A 14,517-nucleotide genomic window follows, 5' to 3' on the forward strand; every position below is an offset into this window, starting at 1 on the left:
ACAAATTGGGTCAGTGTTCATTGGTCCCAAGTGAGTGTAGTTCTTAGCAATTGCTCTCCTATGGAATCCAGATTTCTTCTCTTCTGATGTTAATTAGATCTTCATTCCTTGATTTTCTTATCAGTCTTTTCTGGAGGAGATGTCTCCAACTCTGCCAGAGGCAGAGTCTGGGGTAGATGTTCATAGATGGCCGCTGATGTTCTGTTGATGTTCCGTCGATGGCCTTCATCTCTTTGGGGCTACTCCCAGTCTGTTGAAATGCTAAGCCCATCTCAGGCCTCACCTAGAGAAACAATGCCCTGGAAAGAAGCTTCAGTTCCCTTCTCCGGGGCAAAGGTGAAGAAACCTGGCTAAAGTTATATAAAAAAAGTGGTTTTAAACTGGTTGGTTTTCCAACAGGGGGGGTCCCTTGGGCGTTTCTAGGGGCTAACAGGGGGGTTTGGGGTGGCTCTGGAGACATTCTGGGAGTCTGTGGGAGGTGAGATGGGAGTTTGGGGGGCTCTAATTAGCTTTTAATCCACCCTAGGCAAAGATATTAATATTCATAATCCTATAAAGTCTTTGTTCTTCTTCCCAAAGTTCAGGACTTCAGCATGACTTTGGCTGAGCAGCAGTCCGTGCCAATTAGTAAAGCTTACTAAAATAGATCATTTGATTTAGCTAATTGTAATGCTCATGGATCGTGTGTTTTACAGGGGGCACATACTAAGGGGGGACACGGATAGGTGGATCGGGAAGTCCCAAGTACCTTCCAAGTACCGCAGCCAACAGGGAAAGGGAAGGAGGAGAAAATGCGGCCAGGAAATGAGGAGAAAAGAAGGCTACTTGCTCCAACTAATTGGGAGAGACCCCGTTGGACACACACCTGACGGACTTTCTCCCTTTCTCCAAATCAAGGCAATTTTACAGGACTCCTCGGTCTCCTTTGTGGACACGAACTTCTAGTGAGGTGAATTTTACCCACTGCGGGGTGGGGGGCACAGGAGCTCCTCTGCCTGGGGAGGGGGGAGTATAAAGCAGTATAAACCAGTCCAGACTGGGGCAGGTGGGGAAAATTCAGAGTCACAAGGGGCCAGTGGCAGCGAGGCAGGGAGGGGCGGGAGTGATCGGCCGGGGAGGGGGAGAGGGGGAAGTTCCAGCCTCAGCCGGACCCCCCTCATTGACTGACAAGTGGGGAGCGGCTCCCGCCCAACCGGCGGGCGGGGAAAAGCGCCCTCAGTCATTGGCTGGGCGGGACAGGGGGCGGGGCGAGAGCTGTTCCCGCCTCAGCCCAACTCCCCTCAGTCATTGGCTGGGCGGGACAGGGGGCGGGGCGAGAGCTGTTCCCGCCTCAGCCCAACTCCCCTCAGTCATTGGCTGGGCGGGACAGGGGGCGGGGCGAGAGCTGTTCCCGCCTCAGACCAACTCCCCTCAGTCATTGGCTGGGCGGGACAGGGGGCGGGGCGAGAGCTGTTCCCGCCTCAGCCCAACTCCCCTCAGTCATTGGCTGGGCGGGACAGGGGGCGGGGCGAGAGCTGTTCCCGCCTCAGCCCAACTCCCCTCAGTCATTGGCTGGGCGGGACAGGGGGCGGGGCGAGAGCTGTTCCCGCCTCAGCCCAACTCCCCTCAGTCATTGGCTGGGTGGGTACCGGAAATGACCCAACAAAGCCTCAAAACCTTTTCAAAACTTAACAAAACTGACAAAAATGGAATAAATTTGTATAAGTATAGAAAAATTTAAGGCTATATTTGTTACATTTAAAGAATGGAGGGTTGAAAAGGCGGACTGTGCACAAAAACGTGGCAAAACCAAGAAAACCCCCAAAACCCCTTTAAGAATCCCTCGGGATTAAGTGAGATTAAGTGGAAGCATAATAAATATGAATAAAGAAGTTAAAGCTATACTTAACATATAATTAAAAAATGGGGCGGTGTGAAAGGGGCTTCGGGTGCTAAAATGCTTCAAGAAGGCATCAAAAAACCCCAGGTGTTATAAACGAGGTGGGAAACCTTTTGGCAGGCTAACTTGTTTATTAATTAGCAACTGAGAACGAGGATCCAAGATAAGCTCAGACCCTACACTACAAGCCAGAAAAATGAACAATGTGACACATCGAGTACTCCCTTGGACCACAAGTTTCCACCAGAGAACCTGGTACAGAGCACTTGGTCAGTTTTTATTGTCTCTGTCACCTCCAGGACTGGTGCGCTTTCAATCTCACTGATTGGCCACTTTCCGGTGTTCTGATTGCCTTTTAACATGGTGCATCCTTGACCAATCATTTCTAATTGGATCCATTCCATTGGTCAGCTCCTTTTCCAGTCAGGGTCTTGGGTACTGATATCGTCTCATGGGGTAATGGTTCTAAAAGGATCCTTCTATAAAGTCCATCAGGTTCCTGTTGTACCTGCCTCTAATGGTTATACCCATGCATTGCTTCCTGTACACACGCGCACTTAACTCATTAGCTTATAACTATCTAAATTCATAGTACATTAATTAGGCACTTTATTTAACAATTCATCAACTAATTATCGATATATAGGTAACCAGCCCGGGAAAGCCAACCTGCTATAACACAAGCACCAAATTCCCCTCCTGCCGGGGCTGGCTGTCCAGCAGCTCAAGTAGGAGAGTCCTCCAGGAGCTCAGGGGAGCTGAGGCCCTCGTGCTGAGGCACAGCCCGTGGAGAAAGGGGTCAGTGGCCCGAATGCGTGCTTTGGGAATCAGAGCTGGGTTCCTAAATCCTGTCGGAACTCTCTCTCCCCGACCTGTGGTGGCTGAGGGTTGTATGAGGGAAGGGTTTGCCAGCCATGAACTGGACTTGTTGATCATCTGAGCTCCGTTCAGGGGCAGTGTGGGAGCCTGTTCCTTTCCCCTTCCCCAAGGGCAGAGTGTTGGTGAGGGCTGGAGTTGGAGGCTGTGTCTGCCCCCACAGCCGGTACCGTGGGGCTGCGGATGCTCCTGCCCACGTGGGCTTGTCTGAGCTGGGCTTTCTGCCTCTTTCAGGTGTCCTTGCTGCAGTCACAGGTGGCCTGAGACCAACAGCACTGGCAGAACTACACTGAGAGCTGTGCAAGGACCAGCCAGGAGCTCAGACCTTCACCGGGAGCTGTCCTGCTCCTTTGCAGCTGTGCTCAAGGAGCCCAAAGCTGCTGTTCTGGAAGCAGAGACTCGAAGCTGCATCGGTCTCTGAAGCTGAACTTGGCAGTGACATCCCTGGGCCGTCAGTCTCTGGAGAGAGTCTGGAGAGGCCCTGGAGAAGGCAGGTGCCGCTCTTCTCTTCCCCAGACGATTTGTACCCTGCCAGAAACCAATTCCTGTCAACTGGGGCACAAAAATTCTCCCTAGGACACAGATGAATGTTCTCAAAGATGAAGGAGTAAAATATCTACCAAAGCTTTTCCAAGCATTTGGTTCTGGAAGGTCTGTTCCTAGCGAGGTGTTCCGGCCAAATTTAGAAATATATCCTCTGAGAGAAGGCACAACCACCCCTCCCCCACCAGGTTTGGGAAAAAATAAATTTTCCTTGAAGGAAAGTGAAGGAGATAAAACTATTTATTGAACAAACACACGGGAAAAGGAAAATAATGCTAAATAATAAAATCTCTCGCTGTGGAGAAAAAACCTGGGAAAGTGTTAGAGTCCTCCTGTTGGTCTCCTCAGAGCTGGGGCTTGGCCCAAGGCCAGGCCCTCTGCGCTCGGTGGAAAGTCCTCCTGATGTGTTCTAATATTGTAGCAGTCCAGTGGAAAAGGGAGAAAGTCCGAAATTCCAGGGAAGGAAAAAAAAATTCACCTCTCTCTCCGGAGAAAAAGAAGCTGAACAACTGGCCAAAAGCTGACCGGGAAGCCGCAAGCCAGGTGCCTCCTCCCTCCCCTGCCGCAGCTGGAAAAAAACCCCGCTATCTGTGTGTGACCTTGAACAAGCTGCAAACTGCTTTGAAAAAGTTGTGCTCAGTTTAGAGGCATAGAAATTAATTTCTGGGCATAGGCAGCGATATGGGCTACACATCATAAGGTCACCCCAAGACACGAGGAATCTTTGAAATAAGCAGCAAGACTTTTCTTCTGCCTAGAAGACCTAGTGATATGTTGCCAAACAGAGAGCAGAGAAAAAAATGCACTCGTGTCTGTCTCGGGATTCTGAATCTCTTTTATGAGCCTTAAACACTGCAACTCCTGGCATTTCTCTGTAGGAATTTGAAAAGACCCTGAAACACCATTTTTCCTCCTCATGTGGCTGTTCTAGATGCAGAGCTTTACTTTCCATGAATATTTGTAAGCACCAAGAACCTTTTGAGGCTTTTTCTTACACCTCCCCTTTGTCAGGGGAGACAGACAAATTCCTGTGACTCAGGAACTAAGCGCATCCCTAAAGAGCATGCGGGTCTCAGGAATGCTGAGCCTTAAAACTGATGCTGTCTGGGCCAGCAACTTTGAACTCATGTTATGAGCCAGGTCCCTGCCCAGCTGCCCAGCTGGGCTGTGGGGATGTGGGGGTGCTGGTGCAGGTGCCGGGCAGCAGTGAGCTGGGATGGGTGGAGAGCCAGGGGAGGGCCTCTCCAACAGCCCCTGGAATGTTGGGGTTTGCAGCCTGGCAACCATCAACAGCTCATGGAATGTTGGGGTTTGGAGCCTGGCAACCATCAACAGCCCATGGAATGTTGGGGTTTTCGCCCTGGCAACTGTCAACAGCTCCTGAACATTGGGGCTTTGACCTTGCAACTGCCAACAGCACTTTGATCTTGTGCTCTTGACCCTGCAAAGGCCAACGACCCTTGGATATTGGGGTTTGACCCTGCAAAGGCCAACGGCCTTTGGACATTGGGGTTTAGACCCTGCGAAGTCAAACAACCTTTGGAGATTGGGGTTTGACCCTACAAAGGCCAACGGCCTTTGGACATTGGGGTTTAGACCCTGCAAAGGCCAACGGCCTTTGGACATTGGGGTTTAGACCCTGCGAAGTCAAACAACCTTTGGAGATTGGGGTTTAGACCCTGCAAAGGCCAAAAGCCTTTGGAGATTGGGGTTTAGACCCTGCAAAGGCCAACGGCCTTTGGAGATTGGGGTTTAGACCCTGCAAAGGCCAACGGCCTTTGGACACTGACATTTGGTCACTGCTCGTGCCAAGGGGCAGATGGAGACCCGGCGGGTGAGTGAGAGAGCTGCTGCCCTCTTTGTGCCAAGCCCAGCAGGGGCCTGGGTGGGCCTGGGCTGTGCCACTGGGAACAGTTCCCTTTGGGAATAGCAAGGGATTAACAGTTGGCTGTTCCAGAGCTAGCAGCAGCTTTGGTGCTGGCCATGGGGACAGGCCTGGGAGGGAATGGGGGGGCTCCTGGCCATCCCAGAGCACACCCACATCTCCTCCTCCGTCCTTGTCCCACTGGAGGGTGTGGGCACAAACAAGGGAGCAGCTTTCACTGCCTTCCCCTCAGCCCAATTCACAGCGCAGCCTGAGCGCTTCCCAGAGACAAGAATGGGTTTCTCCCAGACATCTCCAAGATGATCCCCAGTGGTGCAGAGGAGGCCACGAGGATGATAGGAAGATGCTCCAAGGGCTGGAGCACCTGTGCCAAGGGAAAAGGATGCAAGAGTTGGGGTTGTCCAGCCTGGAGAAGGTTCCAGGGTGACCTTCCAATGCATGAAGGGGCTGGAAGAGAGCTGGAGAGAGTCTTAAGCCAGGGGCCTGCAGGGAAAGGACAGGGTCTAATGGGATATTGGGAGGGAATTCTTCCCTGTGAGGCTGCTGAGGCCCTGGCACAGGTTGCCCACAGAAGCTGTGGCTGCCCCTGGATCCCTGGCAGTGTTCAAGACCAGGTTGGATGGGGCTCTGGGCAATTCCCCTTGTGGTGTTCTAAGAAGTGATGAGACACCTTCCAGCATGTTTGTTTGTGCTGCTGTCAACCTACTGGGCTGAAAATATTCCCAAGGAGGGGAGGAAGGAGCTGAGCTGGAATTCCAGGCTGGGAAGCATTTAGAGGCGACTGCCTCAGGGGCAGCCATGCAGTCTGAGTGTGCTCTTCCCTGTGCTCTTCCAGGGAGCTCGAGGCCTTTCTCACCAGGGACGTTTCTCCAGAGCCCCTGAGGTGAGTAAACTGTGCTGAGCTGGCTCGGATTTGAAACTGGTCCTCCACAAATGGACACTGGTTCTTGTGGAATCAGAAGAGGCATCTCAGTGGTACTTTGGAATAGGAACAGAGTACCTGACTAACAGCTGGATGTGGGCTTTCAGGTGCTGTTAGACGGCAGTGACAGCATGGCCAGTTCCATCACCGGCGCTGACCGTTCCCAGCATGCAGCCTCCAGGAACAGCCTCTCAACTCTGACATCCACTGATGCACAGCATCCCTTGGAATTGGTTTGGGAAGCCACAGAGAATTGTGGGCGCTTACAGCGATGTTTTGAGAAAATGGAGGAGCGATGCAAGAGGCTCAGTAGCCACCGGGAGCACATAGACTCTGTGATGGAAGAAATCAGAAGGTGAGTGTTTCTTCCTCCTCCTCCTGCGTTCCAGAGGCAATCTGCGTCCAGGTCTGGGAGTTCAGAGGTGTTCTGGGCAAAGAACTCACCTGCCCTACCATGTGTAGGCCTCAGTGTGGCTCTTGAGCATCGTCCTGTCAGGGCTTTTCATGCTCTACTGTGACTCCCAAGGCTGCCTGGGAGATGCACAGCGATGTTGGAATAGAAGACTCCTTCCTCTCACCGTGCTGCTTCCCTGAATTCTGTTCTTTGAGAGCCCCTGTCCAGCCACTGCTTCTCACTGAAGGAAGGCAAAATCCTGCCTTCCTTTCCCTTTGCCTCTGGAGGATTTCCTTGGGAGGGAAAGAGCAAGGTCTTCCTTAGCCCACTGCCCCCAGCTCCATTGTGGAGGGCTGAAAATGGGATCGATGGCTCTTCAGGCCTCTTCCTTCTTCTGACTGAGCCTTGTCTCTGCAGTGACTGTGAAAACCTTGAGAAGTCCAAGGAAAAGCTGCAGCAATGCACTGGAATCCCGGAGCCAGGAGCCTTGAGTCTGCGCCAGAAGAACAGCAAGCAGCTGAAGGAAGCGTCAGCCCAGGCGGAAAAGGCGGAGCAGCAGCACAGGATGGAGGTTGGTTTTGGAAATGAGGCTGGTTTTCCGTTGAAAACTTGTCTTGCCCCTTCTTGTACAGTGGAGGACTTGGCTGCACTTGAGGGAGAAGACCCATCACTGCAGAGGGAGCTGGAAGTCAACAGGCAGGCACTGGAGGAATTGCAGCTTCAGAGGGAGCTGCTGGAGCAAGAGGGGCATGATGTTACCGTGGCTCTGGACACCTTATTCCTAGGCAGCACCTGTGGGAGTGGGAGTTGTGCCAGCCAGATCAGGCCAGATGCTGTTTCTGGCAGTAGAAGAGAGGGACACTGCTGTGCACACCTGGCTCAAGATGGCACATGCATTTATTAGCCAGGCATATGCATGTTCATCAGCAAAGGGTTACATGCTTCTGCAAAATTTGTTCCTTTGGGCAGCCCCAGAGCCTCTAAAAGAGGGAACGGAGCTGGGGAAGGGTCTGGAGCACAGGTGTGACAAGGAGTGGCTGAGGGAGCTGGGGGGGCTGAGCCTGGAGAAAAGGAGGCTCAGGGGACACCTTCTCGCTCTCTCCAACTCCCTGTGACAGGAAGGTGCAGCCAGGTGAGGGTTGGTCTTTGCTCCCAGGGAACAAGGGACAGGACAAGAGGAAACGGCCCCAAGTGTGCCGGGGGAGGTTTGGATTGGGTGTTACAGGAGAGCTGTGAGAGAAGGGTTTGTTTCTGATGGTCTCTGTCAGACAGTCTCAGTTCTGGAGTATGTGGTAGGTTTGGCAAATACCCAGCAGAGGTTTTGCTTTTGAAGAGAAAAGCTCAAAACCACAGTGTAGTCTTCAGGCTTGAATACCAGCAAGGGCCATGAGACACCTTCTTTGTGTAAGACAAGTAAATGGTATTGTCGGTGTGAACTGCTGCACAAAGAGAGTCTGCTTTGGCCACATCAGCCAGACTGCCATCAGTCACTAAAGGACTGCTCACCACAAGAGCCGTTTCCCTGCCAGGCATGCCCTCGTTGCAGAGAGCTGCTTTGCACACTGGAGGAGGGGACACTTTGATGTGGGTTTTGTCCGAGAAGGAGAAACCCTGTGAATTTTCACTTGCTTCAGCAAGCAAAATTGCTTTCCTCAACCATCCTGAAAATGTCCAGCACAGGAATAGATCCTGATAGACATTTTGTTGGTAAGGGAGTGTGAAAGGAGAACTGGTGTGATTTTTTGCAAGGCTGGAGCTGTGGGAGATGACAGGCTATGGGGCTGTGTGGAGCATGCCCTCCATGCCTTCTACATTGAATTTGGGGAGGTGAAAGGTGAACAGGGCTATCTTTGGGCCCAGGAATGAGCCCTCTCACAGGAAGCCCGGCAGAAACATCAGCTTTCCGTTGGGATTTTTGTGCTGCTCTTGTGCTCTGTTTTCCTAAGACTTACCTCGGAGGATCTTCACTGTTCTCTTAAGGGTCGTCTTTTGGTGTGTACTGGTCGGTGTCCATAGCCAAACTGAGTTTGTAGGACTTTTCTTTTGTGGGCACAGGGAGGGCGCAGCGGGAACGCTGACAAGAGACAAATCTTTTTAAAGACTCGCCTGGAGTATTTCTGAACAGCAACCCAGAGATGTCTCCTGGGCTGTGTTCTAAGTCACTCTCTGGGAAGCTGTGTCCCCCCCAGGGCAGACAGTGGCCCAGGGGAGCAGCAGCCGAGTGCTCTGAGAGCGCGTGAGCCCATCAGTCTTTGCCTCTTGCCACACAGAGTTTGCAGGGGAAGTGTCAAGCCCTCTGCTCTTTCCTTCTGTGCAGGTCCTGCTGGAAAAGCAGAAGGAGAAGAATTCTTTATCAGAGACACTGCTCCAAACTCGGGGACAGCTAAGCCAAGCCTGCCAGCAGGTGCAGCAGCTCAGGCAGGAGGTGAAAGAGCAGCAAGAGAAGGGGCAGGTAAGTCTGAGCAGGCAGGGAACAGAGTGCAGGGCAGTGGCAAGGGCACAAAAGGCAGGTGCTGGGAGTCAGGAGGCAAGGGCTGCTTCAGGCCCTGGCAGCACAGAGCCTGGCAAGCTCCAGAGCTCAGGCCCGGGAAGCAAGGCTTGCAATGGAAGCAGAGCTGGGTAGAGAAGCCAAAAGAAGTCGCTGAAGGAATGGGATTTTGAGAGAGCAAGTGGGAAAAGCTGAGCCTGAGGGCAGGTCGCAGGAAGTTGCTCTGCATTTTGTTGCCAGACCATCCAGGCAAAGCTGCAAGCTGAGCTGCAGGAAGCTCGGGGGGAGATCCAGGCAGCGCAGAAGAGGCACAAGGAAGAATTACGAGGCATCAAAGAGGAAATGAATCTCCTCCTTGAGCAGAGGGAGGCTCTACAAAAGCAGGTGAGTGAAAGAGCAGTGGCACCGCAGCATCCAGCAGGGGGTCTGTGCCCTTCTTGCTTTTCCATGGCAGAGCAGCAGCTGCTGGGGTGGTCCCTGGGGCTGCCTCGTGCTCTGGGCTCCTTGGCAGCTGCTCTGAAGGACCCTCGGTGCTCTGCTGAATCTCAGCTGCTGCCCTGGACAGCTGGACTAGTCCTCTGGGCTGTTGGCCAGCAACCATCAGCACGGATTCCTGCTGGCCTCTTCTTGCTGGCCTTGGTGTGGGAGGTGCTTTTTCAGGTGCCCTTGGTGGGCCACGTAGAGATTGAAACAAGTTGTCCGTATGCATTGTGAATCTGGTGCTCTGAGGACAGGGAGAAATGGAAAGTTGGCCTTTGCCTTTTCTCACAGCCTCTGCTGTGGCTGACAGTGACAGGCTGTGGCTGTAGCCTCTGACTGCTTTGTTCTGTTTGACTGGAGGTGGGAGAGTTGACATCTCAGCTGGCAGCCTCCAGAGAGTCCCAGGCAACGATTGTTCAGAGAGCCCGGCAAGATGTGAGGGAGGCCCAGAAGCAGTCAAGGCAGAAGCTGTTGCAGGTTGAGCAGCTCCAGAAGATGCTGGAGGAGGCAGAACATCAGAACAAGGAGCTGCAAGTGCACCTGAAGAACTTGGAGATGGAAAGGAGTCAATGGGAAGAAGTGGCACGCCAAAATTCGGGACTTTGGGCTTCCTTGAACACCCTAGAGAAGGAAAAAGCCAGGTAAATGAAAGCCTGTGGGACTCTGCCTTGTGGGAATGGATTCCCTCTTTGCCATCTTTGCACTGGCCAGGGGCTCTGGCAGCATTTCCTATGTGGCAGAGTTCTGAACTCTCCGTGCAGACGCGTCTCGTTGTCTGGATGTTGTGTTTCATTTTCTTTTCTTTCAAGCCTTCAGTTAGAGTTTTTCTGAAGACAAAGGCTTTTGGAGTAGCTCTTTCCCTCTAGGGGTGTGTTCTGTTGTGAGGTGGGTGTGCTAACACTGCCCAAGCTGCAGTGTAAGGAGCTGGACACATCCAGCAGCTCCGCCTTGGGTCCTGTAACTTGAAGCCTTTGGGATCTGGAGCAGCCTGGCATCCTGATGCCTTTGCTTGGCAGAACCATCTCAAGGCCCTGATTGCTGACCTAGGCCAGATTCCCCTCAAAGGCACCCAAGAACCAAGAATGTCTCTGTTGCATCGTTCCTCAGAAAATGCCCCCAGGTGCCTGGGGGGGCTCAAGCAGGGTCCCTGCCAGCCTCCAGAGTCACAGGCAATACTGACTGTGCAAAGAATGCAAGAGACAAGACCAAGGTTAGCGGGGCCCCTCCAGCTGACCAAGTCCTGCCGGTCTTCAGTGCCACTGGATTCTTCTTTTGAGAAGAAGACAAAGAAAGGGCAGGGCCCTCTTGCTTGCCTGCAGGTTTCTGCATCTTCCATCAGGTTGTGCTCCAAGGCTCTGTTGCCACTTCTGCTATCGGCCTTTGTTTCTCCAGCTGGAAGTAGGATGGGTGCTGGTAAATCTTAGGGAACTTCCCCGAGATCCTCTGGCTGTAGGGTGCTGCTCCTCCTACCTGGACATACAAGATGGGGCAAGGAAATGTCTCTTCCATGTTGACCAAACCTTTCCCCCTTGGAGCCTGGGTAGTCAGAAGAAAACTCTTCCTCTCCCCTAATCTCTTCATGGCAAGACTTTGTTAGGTCTATATTCACATTCCCATCTCAAGAAGAAGGTAGGACATGTAGGCAGGAACTCCCCATTCTTTCATGAATAAAAGCAGAGTGGGCACATGCTGGGCTGTGACTGCAGGGGGAACAAACAAACAGCCACGTTGTTTAGACAAACCTCATCAGACAGAGCAGTTTTCCCCGAGGTGGTGCGAGTCCTAAGAGTTCCTAAAATGTGATACCGTGTAGTAATGAGTTGCATGCTTCCCTTTTAGGCTGCTTCTGTCTCTGGAGGAAAAGAACCTGTGCCTCAGAACACTGGAAGAAAAGAACCAGGCACTGAACAATCAGGTGTCTCAATTTCGTTCTGCTCTTCGCGAGGCCGAGCAGCTCTGTGCAAACCGCACAGGACAAGTGCTGAAGCTCAACGCCCAGGTAATCTGTGCCCTGGCGTCCTCTTCTCCAGGGACACACATCATCACCTTTGGCTTGGAGGCCCCAACTGCTTTCTCCTCCCAGCAGCATCCACTGCTGCCGTGTTCTGCCCCGGGGTGCTGCTGCACCCACAGGCCAAGGCTGGATCTGGTGTCTGCTGCCGATGTTTTCCTCCGTTCTCTCTCGGGTCCCAGCAGGAAATGTGGGAGGAGAAGCAGCAGCAGACTCCTTTGGAGCTCCTCCATCCCTCTGTTAGCAGTGTTGTCCCAGATGGAGTTGGTGCCTGTGCTGGGCACCGAGCAATGTGGGCACACAGACGTGGCTATGGCAGGCTGGGGAGGGCACTTCCAGCGCAGCCAGTTCAGCCGGTGTTCAGAGCTGCAGCCTCAAGGATGCCCATTGGCTCCCTTTCCCTATTTTCAGGACACTTGTTTCCATTGGAATCCTTGGCTCTGTGCCTTCTGTTTTGGGCATGTTTTTTTGCCTGAAGTCATTTCTCCTTTGTTGCTTGCTCTACTGCCTGCTCTGCTGCCTCAGGAGCAGCCCTGTCCCTGAGGCTCTGTGCATCCATCTTCCAGATGCGGGCCCTGCAGAAGGCAGTGCTGGAGATGGAGGCTACCCAGGCAACTCGAGAGAAGCAGCTGCTGCAGGAGCTGGAGGAGTCCCGAGCAGGAGAACGGAGCTTGAGGGACTCTGTGCAGGTGCTGGAGGCTGAGGTGTCTGAGCTGCGTAGGAAGCTCCAGAGCTCTGAGAACAGAGCAGAGGCCTTGGCCACAAAGTGTCAGCAGGCCAGTGGTGCTCACCAGGAAACTCAATCCCAGCTGGACAAACTGCTCCTGGTTCTCCACCACGTGATCAGGGATAGCAGAGACTTGGTCACCTGGAGCTCAGGCAAGTGTGGGAGGCTGGGAGAGCAGGTGGAGCGAGGGGGTGGTTCCTGGTCATCCTGGTATGACACACTCACCCTGTCAGTTCAGGCTGACTCAGGCCTTGGGAAGTCTTGTCTCCCTGCAGAGACACAAGTCCATGTTTGTTTGTAGAGAAGTGATTAGAGTCAGAAGGGAGAAGGGCCCAAGTCCTGTCAAGCCACAGGGCCCATGCAGTTGTCTTTGGGGCAGTGCTGACATTAGTGGTCATCAAAATAACGTCAGCCTGTGACACACATCCTGCTGCAAGGCGAGCTCTAGGACAATGACAAAGGCACCTCCTCCTAGGTAGAAAGAGGCCTTGTTTGTTGGAGACTGTTGGATTAAATCTTGAAAGAGAATGTCTTCTCTTTTCAGAAAAGGGTCATGTCTTGGGCCTAAGTGCTTCTCAGGATGGGGATGTCCCCGCAGAGCTCACAGTGGACAGAGTGTCAGCAGCTCTGCAAGACCTGCAGCAGCACCTGGAGCATTCCCAGAAAGATCTGGTAATATGCACCCAGAAATCCTGTCCTGCTGCTGGGCTGCTGGACAAGCAGAGTGCCAAGGCCAGGATGGGTAGAAGTTCTTGTAGGGGGGTTGTCTCACTAGCATGGGGAGGAAGGAGGATCACGATCACATCTACCAGTACGGTCCAGCTGCCCTCTCCCACCTGGGCTATTTCTGCTTTAGTGTTTGTAGCCCTTTGTCTCCTGCCAGCAGTGGCACTGACAGGTGATTCTGTTCCTCTTGCCTCTTCCAGAATGATGCAAGGAAGAAGATACAGGCCTTGGAGCTGGAGCTGGGCATGGGGCAGGCTGAGAGGGACAATCTCAGAGCCAGCAATCAGGAGCTGCTGAAACAGTTGGAAGAAATTCAAGCAGGTACAGCTTCACCTCTCCCACCCGCTGCCCCATCCTGTCCCAGCAGGGATCTCTGATGCCACACAGAGGAAAAGGGCAGTGCCCAGAGATGGCAGAGGGGAAGAACAACCAGCAGGAGATTTCTCCATCCAGTGCCAGTGAAAGCTTTTTCTCGAGGAAGATGCCGTGGCTGGCAGTGCCATCTGGCTGTGCTATGGCTGATCCCGTGCACAGGTGGTGCCTTTCAGGTGCTGTGTCTGTGCTGAGGAGCTGTAGCTGGATGCCTCAGCTCGATTCCCCCCAACTCCAGGCCCTGCCAGAGCCCCCAGGCTATTGGCCTCTCTGGAGCAGGGCTGCACAGGCATCCCCGCTCCTTTGTCTCTCTTGGACTGCTCACTCTGCACAAGCCCAAGAGGAAAGACACTTTCCTATTCCTCTGAACCTTGCCCCTTGGAGTCCTGCTTTTTTCTCCTTCATTTCTGTCAGCTTTGGAAGCCCTTGCGGCCTTAGGGGCTGGCAAACACAGGCAGGCCAAGAAGACAGTGCTGTTGTCCCTGCAGGATGCACATCAGTTTGCCTTTGCTTTGCTGTTCTCATTCTCCTTCTCCTTCCTGCTGCAGCGATGTGGAGGGCAGAACACCAGAAGACCTCTCGAGAAACTGCCCTGGAGAAAGAGGCCATTGCCCTGAAGGAAGAGGGTGTGACTCTTTGTCAGGAGGTGGCATCTCTGCAGAGGAAACTGGAGAGCCTGGAGAAGGAAAGGAAGGATGTGCTGGTGAGAACGGCAGATGCCATGAAGGGCCATTTCCTAGCTATGTTTGGCCCTTGTGTTAATAGTTCTAAGGAGCACCTCTTTCCAGCTGAGCTTTTCAAACTGCATTCTTCTGAATAAGGAGGAAAAGATGTCGTAGTCATGTCAAAGCCAGTTAGTGCTGAGGCTGCTGGTTTTCCTCCATGCTGGAGTTTTGTGCCCTCTAGTTCTCAATGTCCACACTGTCTCTATGGACATTGCATGGTCTGGGCAATTCCTCGTGTCCAAACCCACGTCCAGATTTCAAATACCTGGACCTGGAACGAGAGGTGAGAAGGCCAAGTTTGCTGTTAATAGAAAGGTGTTTGGCCTTGGCCATCAGAGAGCAGCCAGTGGGGAGAAAAGAGAGAAAAGCAAAGTGCTGATGCAGATAAGGACGTGTGCCTGCAAGGGGAGAACTCGTCCTGAGTGGCAGCAGAGAATGACAGACTGATGTGGCCATTGCTGCTCCAAGAGAGGGCAGTGGGGCTCTCGG

At 53.1% G+C, this 14,517-nt stretch overlaps 1 protein-coding gene across 1 annotated transcript in view; it reads left to right on the forward strand.

The window, feature by feature from the left end:
- The window catches only part of LOC138101660 (centrosome-associated protein CEP250-like), a 58,042-nt gene that overhangs the window by 30,669 nt on the left and 12,856 nt on the right, over positions 1 to 14,517 (forward strand). Inside the window, exons 17-25 of the mRNA XM_068999434.1 lie at positions 6,019 to 6,066; positions 6,213 to 6,460; positions 6,917 to 7,070; positions 9,228 to 9,371; positions 9,828 to 10,108; positions 11,307 to 11,466; positions 12,045 to 12,254; positions 13,165 to 13,252; positions 13,852 to 14,006. Coding sequence (XP_068855535.1) covers positions 6,019 to 6,066; positions 6,213 to 6,460; positions 6,917 to 7,070; positions 9,228 to 9,371; positions 9,828 to 10,108; positions 11,307 to 11,466; positions 12,045 to 12,254; positions 13,165 to 13,252; positions 13,852 to 14,006 — 1,488 coding nt within the window. The remainder of the gene's footprint in view (positions 1 to 6,018; positions 6,067 to 6,212; positions 6,461 to 6,916; positions 7,071 to 9,227; positions 9,372 to 9,827; positions 10,109 to 11,306; positions 11,467 to 12,044; positions 12,255 to 13,164; positions 13,253 to 13,851; positions 14,007 to 14,517) is intronic.

The sequence above is a fragment of the Aphelocoma coerulescens genome, unplaced genomic scaffold (genome assembly GCF_041296385.1).
Source record: "Aphelocoma coerulescens isolate FSJ_1873_10779 unplaced genomic scaffold, UR_Acoe_1.0 HiC_scaffold_39, whole genome shotgun sequence".
NCBI classification, from domain to species: domain Eukaryota; kingdom Metazoa; phylum Chordata; class Aves; order Passeriformes; family Corvidae; genus Aphelocoma; species Aphelocoma coerulescens.